The 23167-nt window shown below is 52.8% G+C and overlaps 1 protein-coding gene across 1 annotated transcript; it reads left to right on the top strand.

Annotated features, from left to right (window-relative positions):
- The first annotated feature begins 3070 nt into the window (after nucleotides 1-3070).
- Nucleotides 3071-20437, top strand: SIGLEC1 (sialic acid binding Ig like lectin 1). Its single transcript, XM_061436667.1, has 21 exons — nucleotides 3071-3400; nucleotides 3692-4051; nucleotides 4323-4619; nucleotides 6321-6587; nucleotides 6887-7141; nucleotides 8331-8630; nucleotides 9287-9544; nucleotides 10676-11005; nucleotides 11280-11534; nucleotides 11745-12047; nucleotides 13643-13903; nucleotides 14062-14373; nucleotides 14875-15126; nucleotides 15421-15690; nucleotides 15768-16019; nucleotides 16339-16644; nucleotides 17256-17516; nucleotides 18270-18572; nucleotides 18831-18933; nucleotides 19289-19361; nucleotides 19992-20437. The coding sequence occupies exons 1-21, from the start codon at nucleotides 3352-3354 to the stop codon at nucleotides 20064-20066; spliced, it is 5142 nt and encodes a 1713-aa protein (XP_061292651.1). The 5' UTR covers nucleotides 3071-3351; the 3' UTR covers nucleotides 20067-20437.
- The last annotated feature ends 2730 nt before the right edge of the window (nucleotides 20438-23167 follow it).

Here is a 23167-nt window from a genome sequence, read left to right on the forward strand (position 1 = left end):
GTTGTATGGATATATCACATTCATCTGTTGATGGACACTTGGGTTGCTTCTACTTTTTGGCTATTATGAATAATGCTGCTGTGAACACGTGTGCAAATATCTATTTAAGGCCCTATTTTTTATTTTTTTGGGTATATACCTAGGGGTAAAGTTGCTAGGTCATATGGTAATCTGTGTCTGACTTTTTGAGGAAACACAAAACTTTCCAAAGGGGCTGCACCATTTCACATTTCTACTAACAGTACATGAGTCTTCCAATTTCTCCACAGCCTCGTCAACATTTGTTATTTTCTGGTTTTGTTTGTTTGTTTACAGTGTGAAGCGGTAGCTCATTGTGGTTTTGATTTGCCTTTCTCTAATGACTACTGATTTTAGTTTTATGAATGTTGAGCTTTAAGCCAACTTTTTCCCTCTCCTCTTTCACTTTCATCAAGAGGCTTTTTAGTTCCTCTTCACTTTCTGCCATAAGGGTGGTGTCATCTGCATATCTGAGGTTATTGATATTTCTCCGGGCAATCTTGATTCCAGCTTGTGCTTCTTTCAGCCCAGCGTTTCTCATGATGTACTCTGCATAGAAGTTAAATAAGCAGGGTGACAATATACAGCCTTGATGTACTCCTTTTCCTATTTGGAACCAGTCTGTTGTTCCATGTCCAGTTCTAACTGTTGCTTCCTGACCTGCATATAGGTTTCTCAAGAGGCAGGTCAGGTGGTCTGGTATTCCCATCTCTTGAAGAATTTTCCACAGTTTATTGTGATTCACACAGTCAAAGGCTTTGGCATAGTCAATAAAGCAGAAATAGATGTTTTTTTGGAACTCTCTTCCTTTTTCCATGATCCAGCGGATGTTGGCAATTTGATCTCTGGTTCCTCTGCCTTTTCTAAAACCAGCTTGAACATCTGGAAGTTCACGGTTCATGTATTGCTGAAGCCTGGCTTGGAGAATTTTGAGCATTACTTTACTAGCATGTGAGATGAGTGCAATTGTGTGGTAGTTTGAGCACTCTTTGGTATTGCCTTTCTTTGGGATTGGAATGAAAACTGATCTTTTCCAGTCCTGTGGCCACTGCTGAGTTTTCCAAATTTGCTGGCATATTGAGTGCAGCACTTTCACAGCATCATCTTCCAGGATTTGAAATATCTTTTTTGTACAAAAACGTGAAGGTCTTTTTTGCACAGTTCTTCTGTGTATTCTTGCCACCTCTTCTTAATATCTTCTGGTTCTGTTAGGTCCATACCATTTCTGTCCTTTATTGAGCCCATCTATTTCATGGAAAATAGATGGGGAAACAGTGGAAACAGTGTCAGACTTTATTCTTTTAGGCTCCAAAATCACTGCAGATGGTGATTGCAGCCATGAAATTAAAAGACGCTTACTCCTTGGAAGGAAAGTTATGACCAACCTAGATAGCATATTAAAAGCAGAGACATTACTTTGTCAACAAAGGTTCGTCTAGTCAAGGCTATGGTTTTTCCTGTGGTCACGTATGGATATGAGAGTTGGACTGAGCGCAGAAGAATTGATGCTTTTGAACTGTGGTGTTGGAGAAGACTCTTGAGAGTCCCTTCGACTGCAAGGAGATCCAACCAGTCCATTCTAAAGAAGATCAGTCCTGGGTGTTCTTTGGAAGGACTGATGCTAAAGCTGAAACTCCAGTACTTTGGCCACCTCATGCGAAGAGTTGACTCATTGGAAAAGACTCTGATGCTGGGAGGGATTGGGGGCAGGAGGAAAAAGGGACGACAGAGGATGAGATGGCTGGATGGCAACACTGACTCGATGGACGTGAGTTTGAGTGAACTCCGGGAGTTGGTGATGGACAGGGAGGACTGGCTTGCTGCAATTCATGGGGTCGCAAAGAGTCGGACACGATTGAGCGACTGAACTGAACTGAATGACTACTGATGTTGAGTATCTTCTCATGGGCTTGTTGACCATTTGTATATCATCTTTGGAGAAATGTCTATACAAGCTTTTAGCACATTTTTTCAAATTTAAGTTGTTTTGGGGAGGGGTTGTTGTTAAATTATAGGAGTTCTTTATATATTCCAGAGGTTAATCCCTTATCAGCTATATGATTTGCAAGTATTTTCCTCCAATTCTGTGGGTTGAGTTTTCACTCTCTGGATAGTATCCTTTGATGCAAAAAACATTTTGCATTTTGATCAAGTTCAATTTATTTTTTCTTTTGTTGCTCTGCGTTTGGTTTCATGCTTAAGAAATCATTGCCTGCTACTAGGTCATGAAGATTTTCACCTGTTTTCTTCTAACAATTTTATGGTTTCAGAGGCACTCTATGATGAAGGGCCTGCCTTCTTGTGCATGGCATATAGTAGGCATTTATCTCTTGTTTGTGAGCTATATGCCACACAGGGTTCTTGTGTCCCCGTCACACCAAACTTGCCCTGCCACGAAGTCTAAACCCTCAAGGACGACACTCTTCTCTTGCCCACTGCTGCAGGGGGTGAGGGGCTCTGCACTGCTGCAGGACACATGTCCTCAGTCCCAAGTCCTGAGAAATGGGTGCTCACAGCTACAAAGAACAAGGTAAATACAGAAATGGCCCTAGGGTGGCTAGAGACCCCAAAGGGAAAGTTTCAGCTAGAAGCCACTTTGAAGACTGAATAAGATTTCAACAGGCAAAGATCATTTGTGGTGAAGCCAGAGCTGGATAGCTGGAGAGCTTGTGGATAGACAGTACCGGCCCCAGGGTGGGAACTGGTCGCAGGGGGAGCATTAAATGGAGGTAGAGCTGGCAGTAGGAAAGGAAGGCCTTTCAGGGATGTAGGGGAGCCACATCTCATGGGCAATGGGGAGCCATAGTAGGTTTTTGAGTAAGGGAGGACTCTTGAAGGCTGCAGTTTTCTAAGTGCTCAAATTCCAGTATGGTCTACAGCTGGTAAGACTGGTGGTAGGGAGACAAATTTCAAGTAAGAAACCATCATTTATGCTGGATGCCTTGGAATAAGTCATTGTGCCTCTCTGGGCTGCAGTTGCTGGTGACTTGGGTGTCAGGGAGGGGGCAAGGAAGTGGGGGAAATAGAGAAACAGCTGTTCATCTTTGAAGAGGCTGGGAAAGCAGAACTTAGGGTGGGGCCAAGCGACAGACAGGATTTTCTGGGGCCACCAAGTGAAGGCATTCCTGGACACAGCCTGAGCTGGGAACATGGGCTCCTGGATGCCAGCTGGCAGCTGCCCTGCCCTCTCACTGAGTTGGCCAGCATAGTGTGTGGGGAAACAGGCCTGGGATCCCAGCAGGCTCTGAGACTGAGGTTCCCTAGGAGATCCCTGTGTGCCCAGCACAGTGCTCCCCGACCTCATAGGCAACAGAACCAGCGTGACAACCTGCTATGGACTTCCTGCTCCAGCTCCTCCTCCTGGCCTTACCCATCCCAGCAGGTAAGCTTTGCTGGCCTTTTCCTTCTTACAGGGCCTGGCCGCGGCAAGTCCAGCTTCTGTTGGCCTGGGCAGACTGAACCGTGTCTGGTCACAGGTTTAGCTGCTGAGATTGAAGGAGGGCATGAGGAGGCGGTGACAGGGAACAGGGACCCTCTCTGGGGTGCCCAGAGGGGTTGCATTGCTGGGGGCAGGTCAGGGCAGGATTTGAGAGTGCATCTGGAACACCTTCTTGGGGGCAGAACGTGACCCCAGGCCTGCATTACAATCTTTCTTGTCCTGCCTCTCCCTCAGACCTGATCTCGTGGGGCGTCTCCAGTCCCGAGACCGTGAAGGGTATGAAGGGGTCCTGCCTCGTCATCCCCTGCACCTTCAGCTTCCCTGCCAGTGTGAATGTGCCCGATGGCATCACAACCATCTGGTACTATGACTACTCAGGCAGACGGCAGGTAGTGAGTCACTCCACAAAGCCCCAGCTGGTGGAGGCCCGCTTCCAAGGCCGTGCCCAGATGGTGGGGAATCCTGAGCTCAGGGTGTGCAACCTGCTGCTGAAGGACCTGCAGCCTGAGGACTCAGGCTCCTACAACTTCCGCTTCGAGATCAGCGAGGGCAACCGCTGGGTAGATGTCAAAGGCACAGCAGTCACTGTGACAGGTGAGAGCAAGGTCACCGACTGGAAGGGACTCCAGACTGCTCTTGGCCCCACTGGCTCACAGCTCCAACCCTGGTCCTAAACCCAAACCCAAACCCAGCCCTAATCTTGGCTGCAGTTCCAGCCCATCCCCGTGCCCCCTAGCATTCGCCCCCAGTGAACCCCTGGCTTTCTCCTTCCCCTTGAAGTCCCCTGCCCCAGGCTGAGGTCTCCAGGGCAGGTGGTCTCAGGTACGGTGAAGGGGAGCCCCCAGCCTCCTGTCTTTGTCCTCAGAGGAGCTCATCATGCCCACCGTTGCCTCTCCGGCTGAGCTGCATGAGGGCATGGAGGTGGACTTCAACTGCTCCACTCCATACGCGTGCCTGCAGGAGCCAGTCACCCTTCGGTGGCAAGGCCAGGACCCTGCCCGCTCCACCACCTCCACACTCCAGAAGCTTGAGCCCATGGGCATCCACCACCAGGAGACCCTCCACATGGCCCTGTCCTGGCAGGACCATGGCCGGACCTTGAGCTGCCAGCTCTCGGCAGCCAACCATAAGACTCAGCGTGAGATTCACCTCCAAGTGCAGTGTGAGTGAACGTGGCAGGCAGGGTGGGTAGCACATCCTTGTTACTGAGCTCACACACATTGTGGTTCCCCAGTGGAAACCATCCCTTTCTGGCCTGCAGAAATAGCCAGGCTGTGCTTGGACCTCCAGAGTGGAGCAGGTGGAAAGACTGCTAAGCCCCAAGAGCAGTATTGAAAGGCTCCCTCCAACCTCCAGTCCCTGAAGCTAGGCTGGGCAGGGAAGGGGAGACTCAGCCGGAGAACTGGGGGTTGGCCAGTAGGGGCCCTGGGATTTAGACCAGCTCTGGAGGATGAGGAGGCGGAGAGGGTTCACCCCTTTCCTGCCACTCACACTCAATGACCAGGGTAACACTTGGACATGGCAAAGAGACAGTGGGAGGAATTCCAAGTTTTCACTTGATTATGCATCTTCCCATCACAGTAAAGACGGGCAGCCTGTTCTAGAACAACTGCCATACATAGGCATCAGGCTGCTGGCTTCACCACTGACTAGATGAGCAAACTTGGGACAAGTTACTCGCCTCTCAGAGCCTCTGTTTTCTCACTACCTCTCTGTAGTGGAGGTAATAATAAATACGTTTTATCTCACAGGCTTGTTATGAAAATTAAAAGCATGAAAAAATATTAGCTTCTATTATTTTCATAGTTACATAGATTAAGGACTTGAAAATACTAGTGAATAGTGAAGTCACTTAGTTGTGTCCGACTCTTTGTGATCCCATGGACAGTAGCCAACCAAGCTCCTCCGTCCATGGGATTTTCCAGGCAAGAATACTGGAGTGGGTTGCCATTTCCTTCTCCAGGGGATCTTCCCGACCCAGGGATAGAACCCGGGTCTCCCTCATTGTAGGCAGATGCTTTACCGTCTGAGCCACCAGGAAAATACTAGCTTTTTTTTTTTTTTTTTTGTAACACTGCATGGCTTGTTTTGGCGGGAGGAGAAGGGGACGGCAGAGGACGGGATAGTTGGATGGCATCACCGACACAGAGAACATGAGTTTGAGTAAACTGTAGGAGTTGGTGATGGACAGAGAGGCCTGGCGTGCTGCAGTCCACGGAGTCGCAAAGAGTCAGACACGACTGAGCAACTGAACTGAACTGAACTGCATGGCTTGTGGGATTTCAGTTCCCTGACTAGGGACTGAACCTGGGTCACAGCAGGGAAAGCCCAGAGTCCTAACTACTAGGCAATTTTCAGGGAACTCCTGAAAATATTTTTTATTAGCATAGTTACATAGAGAGAGGCTTGAGAACAAGATTTAAAGAAATGCAGTTTCTTTGTATCGTTAGCATCTCCCAGCAAATGAGTTAACCATTCTCAGCGAGAATTTGACTCTGCCTTTAGCCCTTGTGTTAGATGGTTTGTCCCTTGCCAGCAGCTGCCACAAGCCACCAAAGCAAGCACTGTGCCCATGGCCCTCAGATAGAAGAGATGGCGATGGACATGTCATGGGGCAGAAAGCCACTGAAGGCAGTGTAGGCTGAATGCTATGCCAAGCATCAAGGCATCAGGCTGTCAGTAGACAAGGACAAGAGCAGGCTTCCTCACGATGTGAGGCCAGTGCCTGCTGTGGACAGGGGACTGATGGGAGTTCTGGTTTATCTGGGTGGGCTTCCTTAGGGCAGAGTGTTGAAAGGGGAGTGGAAAAATGCCCCTGCCTTCCCTGGGCACCATACTCGACAACCCCTGTCATGCCTTGCAGATGCCCCCAAGGGTGTAGAAATCCTCCTCAGCCCCTCGGGGCGGAACATCCTTCCAGGGGATCTGGTCACACTCATCTGCCAGGTGAACAGCAGTCACCCTCAGGTCAGTTCTGTGCAGTGGGTCAAGGATGGGACGCACCTCAAAAACCGGAGTCGTGTACTACAGTTGCCCCGGGCAGCCTGGGCTGATGCTGGCGTCTACACCTGTGAAGCTGGGAATGGCGTGGGCTCTTCGGTCTCACCTCCTGTCAGCCTCCACATCTTCAGTGAGTCCTGGGTGAGCCTGGGTCTTGACCAGAGTGTAGGGAGGCATCCAGGCCATGAGGGCTGAGGGAAACGAGGCCAAGGTGCCTCCTGGGATGCCTGTGTGAAGTTCCAGCTTGGCTTCTGACAGATGGCAAACCTCCCTGGCAGTGAACAGGGCAAAGAAATGCATGGCCAGCCCAGGAGGCTCCTCCTCAGAGGGGTGTGATGTACAGCGCGCAGAGGTTTAGGCTGCAACCCTGGGGGGTGGGGCCTGGAAGTCGCCTGAGTAGCCCTTAGTGTGCTCTATGCTGCCCCCCAGTGGCTGCGGTCCAGGTGAGCCCAGCAGGCTCGATTCTGGAGAACCAGACTGTGACGCTGGCCTGCAACACACCGAAAGAAGCGCCCAGGGAGCTGCGCTACGCATGGTACAAAAACCACGAGCTGATGAAGGCCACCCACAGTCGCATCCTCCAGCTGCACTCAGTCACCAGGGCCGATACGGGCTTCTACTTCTGTGAGGTGCAGAATGCCCAGGGCAGAGAGCGCTCTGACCCAGTCAGCGTGGTGGTCCGCCGTAAGTGGTGGGGACGAGGGCACTGGGGCTGGGAGCCAGGCCAAAGATTAGAGCCTCTGCAGGAGGGTTGGGGTTCTGGGCCGGCGTGCCCTTGAGCTCACATCTGGGCAAGGCTTTGCACCCCCCAGACCTCAGTGTCCTATTTTAAACAACTTTTTATTTTGAAATAAGTTCAAACTTAAAAGTTGCAAGAAAAAACAAAGAATTATCATATACCCTTAACCTCGATTCCCATTTTTTAACATTTGATTTTCTTTCTAACTATATATTATATTTGTGTGTATATATGTACTCACACACATATACATATGCATATACACATGCACATATATGTGTGCACGCTTGCACACATTTTTGCTACATATACACTCTATTCACATGTGTATATACATATGCCCTCTATATGTATACATGCACACATAATCTATCTATCCATCCATTTATATTCTTCAGGCATAATGGCCCTTTACGCCTTGATTTCTCAGCATGTCTTTCCTAGGGTCATTCTCATGCATAACCACAGTACAATTATATGTAGTCAAGAAACTTAACATTCATACAAGATCATTATATAATTTACAATCCATGTTTAAATTTTACCAGTTGGCCCAATAATGTCCTTTATGGTAATTTTTTTTTTCTGGTTTAGGATTCAGTTCAGGATCTTGCATTGCATTAAGTTGTCAAATCTCTTTATTCTCCTTTCTTCAGTCTTCCCTTGTCTTCCTTGACATTGAACCCTGACCAGCACAGGTCAGTTGTTTTGTGATATTCTCACCTTGCATTGGTCTGAATGGAGCAGACCAAGCCCATGCACCTGGGCAGAGACACCACGGACATGATTCTGTGTCTGTCTCCCCGTGTCACCTCAAGAGGCACATGGGGTCAGTTTGTCTCATTGCTGGGAGTGTGGACTTTGATCATTTGCTGCAGTGCTGTCCTCTGCCAGCTTTCTTTACCAGTTTTCCCACCATTAAAGTGGGGTCTCTGGATCCCCACTCTCAGGGTGACTGCAAGGATTGACTAGGATGAACTAGGATGACAGAGTGATTTGCCCAGTCTGGGGACAAATAGGAGCTGCTGGGGTCACTAACTTTTCCCAGGGCATCATGGGACAAAGTAGGTGCAGGGGTCAGAGGCAGGAATGCACCTGTTGAGGGTAACAGGTCTGTCCCTCATCTCCGTACAGACCCACCCCTCACCCCACACCTAACTGCCTTCCTGGAGACGCAGGAGGGACTGGTGGGCATCCTCCAGTGCTCTGTGGTCAGCGACCCCCTGGCTACTCTGGTGTTGTCACATGAGGGCCTCGTCCTCGCCTCAACTTCCGGAGAGGGTGACCAGAGCCCACGATTCAGTGTCTACTCTGCCCCAAACTCCCTGCGCCTGGAGATTCGAGACCTGGGGCCAACAGACAGTGGGGAGTACATGTGCTCAGCCACCAATTCCCTTGGGAATTCATCCTCCACCCTGGACTTCCATGCCAATGGTAAGATGGTCCCACTGGGGCTGGTAGAAGGAGCCTGAGGAGGAGGCCTGCTCTGGCCTCTTCCTCCTGAGAACCAATAGGGCTCAACTGAAGGCCTGACCTAGCTGGCTAGAAAAAAAATCACATCAAAGATCTGAGCTATACAGTCATCCCAGTCCCAGAGTTTCCCCATAAGTCAAAGCAAAATGAGAAAAGTGGCAGATGGAGTTATTCCTTTTGTATCCATTCTGACTCTGAACTTACAGGGTTTTTCAATGCATATTCATTTGTTTTTTATTTATTGAACATTTGGGGCAGACTCTGTGGTAGGAGTCAGATGCAGAAGCCCAAATAGAGAGGCTGAGTCTCGGTGCACATGTTGCCCTTCCCTCCTTCTGAGGCAGACATAGCTAATTGATCAAGCCAGGTTTTTGACAGAGGCCTAGGATCTGGCCCAGAATCCTGCTCAACCATGCTGCAGCCAGGTACCAATAGATCTGAATTGGCATTCAAGGTCAAACCCTTCTGATCATCGAGAGATTCACAGAGCTGATGCCATGATGCTCAGACCTCCTGAGAATTGAGTTGGGAGAAGCCCAGGAGGGCTTTCTGCTGTGGGTGGCACGGAGCCGCAGACATGCATGGGAGCTGAGCTTTCTTCTCTCCTTCTCTGCTAGTGGCCCGCCTCCTCATCAGCCCAGCAGCAGAAGTGGCAGAAGGGCAGGCGGTAACACTTAGCTGTAGGAGCAGCCTGAGCCCAATGTCTGACACCCGCTTCTCCTGGTACCGGAATGGGGCCCTGCTTCTTGAGGGGCCCAGCAGCAGCCTCCTGCTCCCTGTGGTCTCCAGCACTGATGCTGGCTCATACCACTGTCGGGCCCAGGATGGCCATGGCACCAGCGGGCTCTCCTCACCTGCTGTCCTCACCGTCCTCTGTGAGTAGCCTTCCCTCCAGCCCCTGCCTGCTGTGGGAAGATCAGTCACCAGAGCCCATCAGCCCCCTCCTCCAGGACCTCCTGACTCTGTCCTGGCCAGAGTCCCGATAGAAGGCAGCCACGAACCTGGTCACCATGGCCCTGACCGCCCTATGGAGACCGAGTCTAGGGCATCCCATTTCCCCCTCCCAGTCCCATTATAGCTCTGCCTCTAGCCTCAGACCCATCATGGACACCATGTCCAAGCTTTATCCTCTGCAGCTGGGCCCTGGGACACTCTACTCCTATATATGTAGACACGCTCCATAGGCGGCACCCTCACAGGTACAGACACAAAGGCAGAGCCTCCCCACACAGGCCTGCATCTCGTCAAGGGTGGATGCTCCTGAGCAGCTGACCAACATTCAGGACACACTCAGCTTCCAGCACGGCTTCCCTAACATGTGCAGGACGCATGTCCAGGGACTGTCAGGAAGAGCGGTCACCTCTTGGGGGTTTTCTAGTGTTCAGGGTGAGATCACCTGGGGGTCTTGGTCCCACTCTTCAAAAATTTCTAGGAGGAGGGCAATTTAGGCATTATCTGTTCTCATGGGAGCTGGCTTGGAGATCAGAGATAAGAGACAGGCAGGGTCTTAGGGGATGGGGTGTGAAGAGAGGAAGCAGACAGTAAAACAACCAGGGATTGCTCTGTAGGTACCCTGCCCAGGAGCACAGGGCTGTTATGCAAGGTGGCTGCTAGCCCATACAGTTCTGGCAATGGCAACTCACTCCAGTATTCTTGCCTGGAGAATCCCAGGGACGGCGGAGCCCGGGCTGCCGTCTATGGGGTCTCACAGAGTCAGACATGGCTGAAGCAACTTAACAGCAGCAGCAGCAAGCTAGAAAAAGGCCCTTCTTCCTCTGGGAAGACTCAGTCCAGCGCTAAGGCATAGTTTAGCACATGGGCATGGGCTGAGGTCCTGCCACCCAGGTCCGGTGGTCCTTGTATAGTGCGCAGTCTGCACAGCTGTTTGCGGCAGCTCCAGGTTCATGCCTTTGCTCAGTGTGTTCTGGGAGCCTAGCTAGCTTTGACTGCACCTGTGGGAGCCTGGCAGAGGCTGTGGGATAGTGCCCATACTCTTCTCTCTCCAGATGCCCCACGCCGGCCCACGTTCACTGCCCAGCTGGACCCTGACACCACCGGAGCCGGTCAACGAGGCCTCCTGTTGTGCCGTGTGGACAGCGACCCCCCGGCCCAGCTGCGGCTGTTCCACAGGGGTCACGTGGTGGCCTCTTCCCTGCCATCAGGGGGCAGCTGTAGCGCCTGCGGGAGCTGTTCCCCACGCACAAAGGTTACCAGAGCCCCCAACCTGTTGCGGGTAGAGATCCAAGACCCGGTGCTGGAGGACGAGGGCGTGTACCTCTGCGAGGCCAGCAATGCCCTGGGCAACGCCTCTGCCTCAGCAAACTTCAATGCCCAGGGTGAGGCAGGGCAGAGAGCAGGTCGCCTGGGGTCAGGGGCTGGTACTCGGGACCCTATTCATTTGCAATCCCCAGCTCCGAGGAGGGTCAGTTGGGCGAAACCACCTCCTGTCAACAGAGGGAGTTTGGTTTCCTCCCCTTTCCCCATGGGCACCCAGAGGGGCTTCTTCCCACCTGCTCCAGACAGGGAGACAGGACCACTCACCCTGGGAACTAGGGGGAAGCCGTCAGGGTTGAGGCCCGTCTCAGTAAGCCTGTGCTGCCTGCTTTCCAGCCACCGTCCTGGTCATCACACCGTCGCACACGTTGCAGGAAGGCACTGGAGCCAACCTGACTTGCAGGGTGAGCCGGGAAGCTGGCGGCCCTGCCAACTTCACCTGGTTCCGAGATGGGGCCCTGTGGGCCCAGGGCCCCCTAGAGACCCTGACGCTGCTGCCTGTGGCCAGAACAGATGCCGCCCTGTATGCCTGCCGCATCCTCACCGAGGCGGGTGCCCAGCTCTCCACCCCTGTGGTCCTGCAAGTGCTCTGTGGGTGATAGGCAAGGAGATTTGGGCCCTTGGAGGGTGGAGGGGGTGGTCTGGGGCAAACAGGGCTGCGGTTGAGTTTGAGGAGGCAAGAACATGGCTTGGGTGTGGGCGCGTGCAGGCCTAGACTGAGTATCTGGAGGAGGACAGCCTGGCAGCTGAAAGATGGTGAGCTGGGTAGGGGCTGGCCTGAGCTCCCCACTGTCTCTACAGACCCTCCAGACCCTCCAAAGCTGTCTGCTCTCCTGGATGTGGACCAGGGCCACACAGCTGTGTTTGTCTGCACTGTGGACAGTCGCCCTCCTGCCCAGCTGGCACTGTTCCACGGCGAGCACCTCTTGGCCACCAGCCCAGGGCCCCAGCTTCCATCCCGTGGCCACCTCCAGGCCAAAACCACAGCCAACTTCCTGCAGCTAGAGGTCCAAGACTTGAGCCTTAAGGACTCTGGCAGCTACCGCTGTGAGGCCAACAATGCCCTGGGATCAGCTAACACTTCCCTTTTCTTCCAGGTCCGAGGTGAGTGTCCTCTGTAGCTGTGGTGCGTCCAAGTGTCCTGGGGGCCACTCTGCATATTTATGTAGCGATGTGTAATAAATGGGCTTCCCAGGTGGTGCTAGTGCTAAAGAACCCCCGTGCCGATGCAAGAGATGCAAAAGATACAGGTTTGATTCCTGGGCCCGGAAGATCCTCTAGAGGAGGAAATGGCAACCCACTCCAGTATTCTTGCCTGGAGAATCCCATGGACAGAGGAGCCTGGCAGGCTACAGACCATGGGGTCGCAGAGTTGGACACAACAGAAGCGACTTAGCACGAATATGGAATATGTAATGTATGTGTTAAGTCACTCAGTCATATTGGACTCTGTTACCATGGGGTCTGTCCATGGGGTCGCTAAGAGTCGGACATGACTGAGCGACTTCACTTTCACTTTTCACTTTCGTGCATTGGAGAAGGAAATGGCAGCCCACTCCAGTGTTCTTGCCTGGAGAATCCCAGGGATTGGGGAGCCTGGTGGGCTGCCGTCTATGGGGTCGCACAGAGTCGGACACGACTGAAGCGACTTAGCAGCAGCAGCAGCAGCAGTGCCACTTGGGAAGCCCCATATAATGCACACATGATCACATTTGTATGTACATTGTTGGTTGCTGTTTAGTTGCTAAGTTGTGTCTGACTATACATATATATATATATGAATATATCCATATTCTTCATTTATCTATCTGTATATATTCTTCTGTAATAATCCTGCCTAAGTGAATAAGCCAGAAAAGAACAAAGTTAATATCAATAATGCTGGAAAAAAAAACTTTTTTTTTCCTCCCATAATGACAAACATCAATTTTTGAACATTTTCCCTGGAACTTTTTTCTGTATCTCCTCTTTATCATACCCTTTTCACAGGCAGAGAAATTGAAGGTCAGAGATTTAGGGGCTTGCTCATGGTCACATGACGAGGAGGGGGCCCTGCTAGCTCTGGATGAATTCAATGCTGGTCTCTGGCACAGTCTGAGCTCTCAATCACCACTATAGCTGTCCCTCCTTCTTACTCCCTCACTCTGCTCTCTTCCTGCCTCAAACCTGGGGGGAACGAGAGACAGCCCTTTGCCTGGTCTTCCGTTCCTGCGCTCTCATGACTTGGAAGTTGGGTGAGGAGATGGGCTAGAGAGAGCTGCTAATTTCCGCTTCCAGGCTGTTGGTTACCATGCTGAGGTCAGCTCATGATCAGGACAGTGGTCCCTGGTTGGACCTAAATCCCTACCACTTCTGTGCTGTATGGGGTCAAAACAACATCTGTCAAGAGCTAGCACGTGCAGGGGCTGTGCATGGCACTAGGGTCGGACCCAGGTGAGGCTCTCCCTGTGGTAGGTGAGATATGACTGCCAAAGCAAAACCACAACTCAAGGTGATGGGCAGTGAATGCCAGGTCAGAACCAGGGCAAGGGAGTCAGGCACAGGAGAGGAAGAGGCGTGAAGCTGCAGTGGGGCCCTCAGCAGTGGTCTGGGTGAGCAGTGGCTCTGGCACATGTGGTTGGGTCTTGCTGTCCTCATGTGTACACAAACGCAGTCCCAGATATGGAAGGCCCTCACCTGCTCTTGGTTTCTCCCTGCAGGAGCCTGGGTCCAGGTATCACCATCGCCTGAGCTCCGGGAGGGGCAGGCTGTGGTCCTGAGCTGCCAAGTACCCACAGGGGTCCTGGAGGGGACCTCATACCGTTGGTACCGAGATGGCCAGCCCCTCCAGGAGTTCACCTCAGCCACAATCCGTTTTGCAGCCATAACTTTGAGCCAAGCTGGGGCCTACCATTGCCAAGCCCAGGCTCCCGGCTCAGCCACCACGAACCTGGCAGCCCCGGTCAGCCTCCATGTGTCTTGTAAGCGCTTTGATCCATTCATGTTTCTTGGGGAAGGAGGGAGCCAAGGGCATGACTGGGGAAGGGGATATTGAGCCCTGGTTCTGGACTCTACTTCTGAGAGAGTCTTAGATGAGGGACCACCTGCTCGGGCCCTGACCATTGTCTGCCTCATGTAGATGCCCCTCGCCAGGCCACACTCACTACCCTCATGGACACAGGCCCTGGGCGACTGGGCCTCCTCCTGTGCCGTGTGAACAGTGACCCTCCAGCCCAGCTACGACTGCTTCACGGGGACCGCCTCGTGACCTCTACCCTGCAAGGAGTGGGGGAGCTTGCGGGGAGCTCTCCCCGGCTACAGGTGGCTGTGGCCCCCAACACGCTGCGCCTGGAGATTCACAATGCAGTGCTGGAGGATGAAGGCGTCTATACCTGCGAGGCCACCAACGCCCTAGGCCAGGCCTTGGCCTCAGCCACCTTTGATGCCCAAGGTCAGAATGGGGGTGTGAGTGTGTGTGTAGGTGGCTCTTTTAAGAGAAGAGGAGGTTGGAGAAGGTTCTGGAAGCCTGAGACACGGGCAGGAGGGCTGAACACAGGACAGTGCACTCCCACTCTTCTTAAGGGCAGCAATCTCCAAACTTGGTTTTCACTGAAGAACCTTTTTTGAAAACAGAATTTTACATGGATGCCCAGGGGATAAAACTCATCAGACAGGGGTCACTCAAGGAGAAACCACAGCAGGGCTTTTGAGGCCTGTGTTCGCCCAGGTGCCCTCCAACAGGGTCAGGGAGGGCTCAGGGCACTCCAGGGAGAACTCTGCTGGGAACCACCTGACAGATGATGAACTGTTTCCCAAGCTCCATCTCTGAGCCCCACTTACAGCTGGGTCACCTGTGCCTCCCAGAGGCTGAGAGGCTTCCCACCCTATAGGTGGCTTGCTTTACACAGCCTTCGGTATTCCCCGGTGTCCCTGTGCCCTCTTCTCTCTCCAGCTGTGAGTGTGCAGGTGTGGCCCAAAGCCACCGTGCAGGAGGGGCAGCTGGTGAACCTCACCTGCCTTGTATGGACCACTCTGACCCAGCTCACCTACACATGGTACCAAGATGGGCAGCAGCGCCCAGATGCTGCCCAGTCCATCGCCCTCCCCAATGTCACGGTCGTGGACGCCACCTCCTACAGCTGCGGCGTGTTGATCCCTGGCCAGACGCTCCATCGCTCTAGGCCTGTCACCCTGGATGTCCTCTGTGAGTCTGGTTGGATGCAGGGTGGAGCTGGGAGGGATGACAACAGCTTGCGGGGATCAGGGCATGGCCGAGTCCCACAGTCATCTACCCCAGGAACTCAGTACCAAGCTGGCTAGTGATGGACAAGGAGCATTAGAGCTGGGGGACACGGGCAGAGGAGCAATGCTGCAGGTTGGGCAAGTGGAGGCCACTGGGGGCAGGGAGCCAAAGCCTTCCTGTTTTGAATGCCACCTGCAAACTGGCCTCCTTACCAGTGTGGGCGCTGAACTCCGTCTCTGCCTTTCTGCATTATAGATGCACCCCGCAGCCTGCGCCTGACCTATCTCCTGGAGAGCCGTGGCGGGCAGCTTGCCCTGGTGCTGTGCACCGTGGACAGCCGTCCACCTGCTCAGCTGGTCCTCAGCCATGCTGGCCACCTCCTGGCCTCCTCGACCACAGCCTCAGTCCCCAACACCCTGCAGCTGGAGCTGTGGGAGCCCGGGCCCAGCGATGAGGGTCTCTACAGCTGCTCAGCCCACAGTCCTCTGGGTCAGGTCAACACAACCTTAGAGCTGCGGCTAGAGGGTGAGGCAGGGCCTAGCCGGGGTGGGATCAGCTATGGTGTCTTGCCGGACCCAGCTGACCCTGTCTTCTTGGTACAGTTGTGCAGGTGACCCTGGCTCCATCAGCCGCTGTGCCCGAGGGAGCCCCTATCACAGTGAGCTGTGAAGACCCTGCTGCCCGCCCACCCACCCTCTATGCCTGGTACCACAATAGCCGTTGGCTGCAGGAGGGGCCAGAGGCCTCTCTCTCCTTCCCGGTGGTTACACGGGCTCACGCAGGAGCCTATACCTGTCAGGTCCGGGATGCCCAGGGTACACGCAGCTCCCGGCCCACAGCGCTGCATGTCCTCTGTAAGCAAGGGTCCTTGCCTGGGGGTGCCTAGGGTGAGTGGAGGGTGCTTCTGGGCCCTAGTCTGGGTGGGCACAAGACTGCACAGGACTGAACCTGGGAATGGACACTTGGGGAAAGACATAGCGGATGAGGGAAGATTCCTTAGGGTCCTCTGAACCCTGCCTGGAGGAATCTGCCCACAGGATTCCTGAAGCTGTCACTCCCCAGAAATGACCATTTCCCCAGAGGCTTCAGCCTCACCAATGCCAGGCAGGTGGGCAATGGATAGCCCAGGGTTTCCAAGCAAGACCCTCAACTCCGCCCTGCTCTACCATCCAGATGCCCCCCGGGACGCTGCTGTGTCCTCCTTCTGGGACTCAAGGAGCAGCCCCATGGCTGTGGTACAGTGCACCGTGGACAGTGAGCCGCCTGCCGAGCTGGCCCTGGCCCGCAATGGCAAAGTTCTGGCCACCAGCAACGGCATCCCTGGCTTGGCAGTGGAGACGGGCCATGTCCAGGTGGCCCGCAATGCCCTGCGGCTGCGAGTGCAAGCTGTGCCCTCAGGGGACGAGGACACCTACGTCTGCACGGCTCGCAACTTGCTGGGCTCAGTCAGCACCACCTTGGGGGAGCTGCAGGCAGAAGGTGAGCCGGCCAGGAGGCAGGAGGGGCGCTGTTGCTGTGGGGTCTGAGTCTGTGTGAGGGGTGGGGCTCCCACAAGAAGAAGCTGGCTGGCCTGACTTGATGGGGAGGAACAGTGCCCACTGGAGGCGGGTTGCTCAGCCTGAGGGGGATAAACGGCCTGGCTTTCGGAGAGCTCCCTACAGGAGAGGTGGGTGGAGATATGGCAACAACTCAAGGGGAGCATGGATGGAGGGGAGACATAACCTTGCCCTCAGAGAGCCCAAACTGTGGGTGGGAGAACAGACCTGCCCTGGGGAAACTGGGAATGGGAGGACTGATCCAATCTTATCTTCAGGGAGCTCAGTTTGAGGGACAAGGTGCAGCCCCATCCTTGGGGCATTCAATCTGAGGGCAAGACAGCCTCATCCATCAAAAAGCCTGAGTTGATGAGAGAGGGAGGCACCGCTTTGCCCCAGAAGTCCCCAGGGCAAGGAGAGGTAACCCTGATGGCAGTCTGATGGGGGAGACACAGTCCCACCTTTGGGATCCAGATCCCATATTATGCACAGAGGACAAGCCAGAGGCTGCAGCTCCCACAGGCCTGCAGACCCCAACCGTGTCTGGTCCTGCAGGTGTGCATGTGGTGGCCGAGCCAGGGCTAGATGTGCCCGAGGGCGCAGCACTGAACTTGAGTTGTCAGCTCCCTGGTGGCCCTGGGCTCATGGGCAACTCCACCTTCACTTGGTTCTGGAATGGCCGGCGACTACACACGGAGCCTGTGCCCACCGTCGCCTTCACCCACGTGACCCGCGACCAAGCTGGGATGTACCACTGCCAGGCTGAGCTCCCCACTGGGGCCACCGCCTCTGCTCCAGTTACCCTCCGGGTGCTCTGTGAGTGTCACATCCTTGACATCTTCCCCCCGCCTTAGTCTCCCCACATCTCACATGCCTGTTTCAGGTTTCCTCCTCTTCTGTCTGCAAAATCCAAGGACTTCACAGCAATGGAGTCCTGGGTCAGAGAATTCCCACTGACTGATGTGTGATCTTATGCCTCCCTGCCTTGGTTTCCTTATCTATAAAATGTCAGTCCCCTCTCCTTGTGCGGAGTGCAGGAGGTAGAGCATGCAGAATGCCTGGTGCACAGTAAGTCCTCATCAACCCTAGCCCCTTATTTTACTCTTCACAAGGGCCCACACTGTATTAGTCAGCTATTGCTGTGTAACAAGCCAGCCCAAAACCTAGTGCTTAAAGCGACAGCTGCTTTTTATTTGCTCACAAGTCTGCAGGTCAGAAATTTGGGCTGGGCTAGCGCTTCTGCTGGCCTTACATCATGTGGCTGCAATTTCACCTTCTTGGCTGGCAAATGGCGTGGGCTGTCGGTTGGGCCTCGTGTGTCCAGCACGCTGGCCTGGGCTTCCACTTGGTTGTTTTCCAAGGAGAGCAGAAGCTGCAAGGCCCATTGAGGTCTAGCCCTGAAGTCACACAAAGGCACTTCTGCCTTCAAAGGGAGTCACAGATTTAAAGAGTGAGGAAACAGGCTCTGCCTCTTAATGGAAGGAGCAGCAGTCGCCTTGCATGGGATACAAGGAGGGGAGGAATTGTGTAGTTGTTTCTGCAGTCACCACACTCCCTGTCTTCCTACAGATCCCCCCAAGACACCCACGATGACGGTTTTTGTGGAGCCTGAGGGTGGCATCCAAGGCATTCTGGACTGCCGAGTAGACAGCGAGCCCCTGGCCAGCCTGACCCTCCACCTTGGCAGTCGGCTGGTGGCCTCTAGCCAGTCCAAGGTTGCTCCTGCCAAGCCACACATCCATGTCTCAGTCACCCCCAATGCCTTGAGGGTGGTCATAGAGGAGCTGAGGCCCAGTGACCAGGGGGAATATGTGTGCTCCGCCTCTAATTCCCTGGGCTCTGCCTCTGCTGCCACCTACTTTGGAACCAGAGGTGAGACCCCCCGCCCTATCTCCTAGGCTGCGCTGCACAAAGGCCCGGCTCTCAGATCCAGAGGCTTCCTTCTGAGGTCTTTCCTGAATCCCTTCTGCTTGTCTAGTCTAGACTGATTGCTTGAAACTCCTTCGCATGGGGAAATTTCCAAGAGAAAGTAGAACTTAAAATAGGTTTCATCTTGGGGGCGTCAGCTTGGGAGGGAGAATCAGAGGCCTGGAGCCACAGCCACACCCTAAGCCTCACCTCGTGTTACAGCCCTGCACCGCCTGCAGCTGTTCCAGCAGCTCCTCTGGGTCCTGGGACTGCTGGCTGGCCTTCTCTTCCTTCTGCTGGGCCTGGGGGCCTACTACACCTGGAGGTGAGTCTGGAGCTAGAAGGTGAACAGAGTAACCTCATCCTTCCCCCGTGTCCCTCCTACCAAATTCACAAGCTCCATACTTTCTAGCCTGTCCCTCTCCTTCCCCCTGCTCCAAATTTGAGAAGCCTAAAATTGTCTCTAAATCTATCTTCCTATAGTTTTCTTCTTTCCTTGTCTCTGCTCTCTCACTGCTGAAGAAGGACTGGGGAGGAGGAAAGATCAAGTAGCCTATTCTCCACAAATCTCCCCCACTGTTCTGTGTATCGAGCAGGGTGTAAGCTTACGGGGTGGGGGGATGGAACGGGGGCAGGCCGGGGAGGAGAGAGGCTCTCTGAGTCCACTCTTGTCCTTGCAGAAGGAGGAATTTTCATAAGCTGAGAGAGGGTGAAAATTCAGTGGAGATGGCTTCTCAGAAGGAAACCATGCAGGTATCCATGCACCATGTGGGCACATGCAGACACAGTACTTGGCTAGCCTGCACTGTGGGACTGGCACCGAGAGATTATTCTCATTTATAGGACAGTGCTTGGGGCTAGGGGAGATTGGAGAGAGAGCACAGAGACCCAGCACCCCCTAGAAGATAGTGGGGGCCACATTCTGAGTAGGGCAGAGCAGACATGGGCTTGCTGCATGGCTGCCTGAATAACTGGAGCAGACATTCTGAACTGAGCAGCATCGCCTCTACTTCCAGGACCCCACCTGGGTTTTAGGGTCTCTCTTGCTCACTCCTGATTCTGCCCATCACCTTTGCAGGGGTGAAAGCCTGTTTCCCCTCCCCTGTGGTGTGTCCCTTTCTGTAGATAATCCATTTGGTGGGCCAGGGCTCCCAGCCACATTTTCAGCCATGCACACTCTCTCCAATCCCCTGGGGACCCATACCCAGGCCTGGGGACTTGGAGGACTGCCCTCCAGAGCTAGAGGTCAGGTGATGAATGCTCCCAGAGTCCTCCAGTGACCAGTTTTCTCAGTGGGAAGCTCATTGATCCTGATGCAGCCACATCTTGGACCTCATGCTGGACTCTGCCCCTGAGCTGACCTGTGGCATTTCCTGCCTTTAGGAGGAGGAAGTCACCAGAATCTGTGATGACTCGGACCCTGTGAACAATGCAGCGTTGGGTCCTGACTCCCTCTGAAAACATCTCTGTGGCATCTGACTTTCTATGACCTGGCTCCAACCCCCAAGAAAAATGGGTGGTGAGAGGTGGTGGTGAACCTCAATCTACCCATAAGGGTGTTGACTCTGGGCAACTCTGAAGAGAAATGAATTGATCACGTTGTCTATTTCTCTTTCTCTCTTCTCTGGATCTCATCTCTCTATTTATCTTCCAAAGCACTACCTCTTCACATCTTCTTCCTCCAAGCTCACTGTGGACTTCTGGGATGGATTAGAATAGAAGAAGAGCTTTCTATATCATTACAAGCTGGTCATGGCACCCTATAGTGACTAGAATATAAGCTAGGCTGCTCTAAAAAGACCAAATACAGTAACTTCAACATGAAAGAATTTGATTTTTCTCTCTCATACTAGTCTGGGTATATTATGGTGGTTTAAGATGTTGGAGCTCTGGATCCTTCTCTTTTGTTTTTCTTCGTCCCTAAAATGTTGCTTTTGATTGTGAAGTTCACAATGATCCCATTGGGCTCATACTCCTTCCAGCAAGAAGAAGTGGAATGAAAGGCACACTCATTCCCATTGTGGATACAACCCAGAAGTTCTGGCTGGAATTTGGTTATATGGCTACTCCAAGCTGCAAGGGATTTTGGGAAATGTAGTTTTTATTATATTTCCAAAGGACTCCCAACTATGGACTCATCCCTGAGACTTTGAGAACACTGATGAGAAGGCTGCCAGCAGGCCATATTCTGTCTCAGTGCCCATCTACTGAAGGCCAGGGTATGTCCCTGTCCTTTCTGGTCATGAGTCCTGGAGGAGGTAGTGCCTCTCACACATTAAGACTGAGAAAGTCAAGAAGGATTTGTGGTCCCTAGGGAGAAGGAATGCCAGGCAGTTGAGTTGCCTGAACAGGCATCTTGTGCCAGGTCTAGCCCTTGAAAGAAGAGGTGGCCCCATTTACACTCCCCACCCCCAGAGAGTGTGGGGAGCAGACATCGTATCAGCATCCTTGTTTCTGCTCCAAGTGCATTCCTGCCACGATCTAGCGAGCTCACGTCCTCTTCCTGGAAGTGTGTGCACCAGGGGTTACTAAGACAAACAAGGGTCACTAAGAAAGAATAACGTGCCCCTAGGGAAGTCAGTGCCTGAGGGGAACCAGTTTCGGGGGGCTAGTGACTCCTTTGGTATCCTGGTGGCACATGGTGGGAGGAGCACGGGGCTCACCACTCTGGGATTTGAGTTGAGAAATGTGGAGAGAAGTGGGAAGTTGGCATAGGAGCTAACATGTTGGGAAGAGATTGAAGGCCAGGTGAGCTTCATGCAGCCATACATGGACCCTTCTGGTTCCAGGTCCCATTCTTATTAGTGCCCAATTGCCAGGCTCTTCCTGGGGCTATCAAACATGTCCTCCCAATAAACATCCATCTTGTGACATAACTGGAATGAATCTTTTTCTTGAAAGCCAACTGCTGGACTGGAACACAGAGGATTAGAATGTGAGTGGTGTTTATTCTGGAAGACTGTCTGCTGAAGGCAGCAGTGGGTGCAAAGTACATAACATTTACCACAAACTACCTTACACTCAAGCAATTCATGCTCCTTCCTGCTCCTTGAGGCTCTGGGCACCGCTCACCTCTGCTCCCATGACCAGCACTGTGCTTGGCATGCTGTGGGCAAGCACTTGGTAAGGGGTATTTTTTCTACATTGCTATTAAGTAGAAGCTGTGGGTTAAAATGGGACAGGGAGAGAGCAAGCCAAATGCAGCCGAATATTCCCTGGTGGCTCAGGTAAAGAATCTGCGTGCAATGCAGGAGACTTGGGTTTGATCCCTGGGTTGGGAAGATGCCCTGGAGACGGGAATGGCAACCCACTCCAGTATTCTTGCCTGGAGAATTCCATGGACAGAGGAGCCTGTCCTGCTACAGTCCATGGGGTCGCACAGAGTGTCACACAACCGAGCACGCACGCAGCTAGCAAGGAAGAGAGGGTGAGGGGAGGACCACGAGTAGACACAGGAAGGATGGCTCCTAGGGGATTTGGGAACATTTGACCTGGAGTCTTCATCTGCTTCTGTGCACCTCCAAGTGGGTGTAGGTCCACCAGGGATTGGAAGAGTCTCAGAGAGGTTAGCTGTGTCCACCCCCGGTGGTCTGAGCCTCCTCAAGACTTTTGAAATAACGTTTAATTCAAGCGTAGCACACATAGAAAAGTGCACACATTTTAAACGTACAGCTCAATGACTTTTCACAAAGTGAATATACCCATGCAACCAGCCCCCAGAGTCTCCTTTGTGTCCAAAGTCGCAAGCCCCCAAAGCTAACTAGAAAAAGACGCCCCTCTTTTCTCCCGTTCAGGGAGGATTTGAGGAAGAGGTTTCGCAAGAGAATGTGGATCCCGAGAGAGGGCAAATCAGGAAGTTACAAGTCCTTTTCCACAGGAGGAGGGGTTGATGGCTATCTAGCCTGTCTACACTGGAGCACCCAGCATAACCAAAGTGATCTATGTCTGTACTAGGTCTGGTTTCCCAAGACAAGGTTTCATGTGCAAGTGACCTATTAAGGATGTGTTCCCAGGAGAGACCAGGAAAGGGGTGGAGGAAGCAGGACAGGCAAAGGGAGGAAGGTAAGGACACACAGCATTTTTTTATAACGTCTCAAAACTAAGAACCACCCTAAGGTCCAGCAACAGTAGTGTCAATGAAGACAGCACGTGGTGATAGTGCACAACTGAATGCTACTCCGCAGTGAGTATAACGGAGCTGAAGTCATACACCCCAGGCTGGATACATCTCACAAACTGGGGGGAAAGTTTTCAACTCATACTCCAGACAAAGGGTTCATCTCCCTTATATAGAGAGTTCCTTCAAGTTGTTAAGAGAAAGACCTCAATAGAAAAATGAGCTGGAAATATGAATAGGCAATTCAGGGGAAAAGACACACAAACTGTTCTTAAATGTGTGAATAAATATTCAACCTGACTCATAAGACAAAACGGAAATGAAGACTCCATTTTCACTTGCAGACTAGCAAATATCATATCAATAAAGTCTTGATAACTGTGTTGGAAAGGCTGTAGGAAAATGAGCACCCCAGATGCAACTGTAAACTGGTACAAATCGG

This window comes from Bos javanicus, chromosome 13 (genome assembly GCF_032452875.1).
Source record: "Bos javanicus breed banteng chromosome 13, ARS-OSU_banteng_1.0, whole genome shotgun sequence".
NCBI classification, from domain to species: domain Eukaryota; kingdom Metazoa; phylum Chordata; class Mammalia; order Artiodactyla; family Bovidae; genus Bos; species Bos javanicus.

Excerpts from the sequence above, each read along its gene's own strand:
- SIGLEC1 (XM_061436667.1), top strand. The coding sequence starts at position 3,352 with ATGGACTTCCTGCTCCAGCTCCTCCTCCTGGCCTTACCCATCCCAGCA. Across the intron at positions 6,588-6,886 it reads TGTCAGCCTCCACATCTTCA|TGGCTGCGGTCCAGGTGAGC; the intron begins GTGAGTCCTGGG and ends GCTGCCCCCCAG. Across the intron at positions 18,934-19,288 it reads GGGGCCTACTACACCTGGAG|AAGGAGGAATTTTCATAAGC; the intron begins GTGAGTCTGGAG and ends TTGTCCTTGCAG.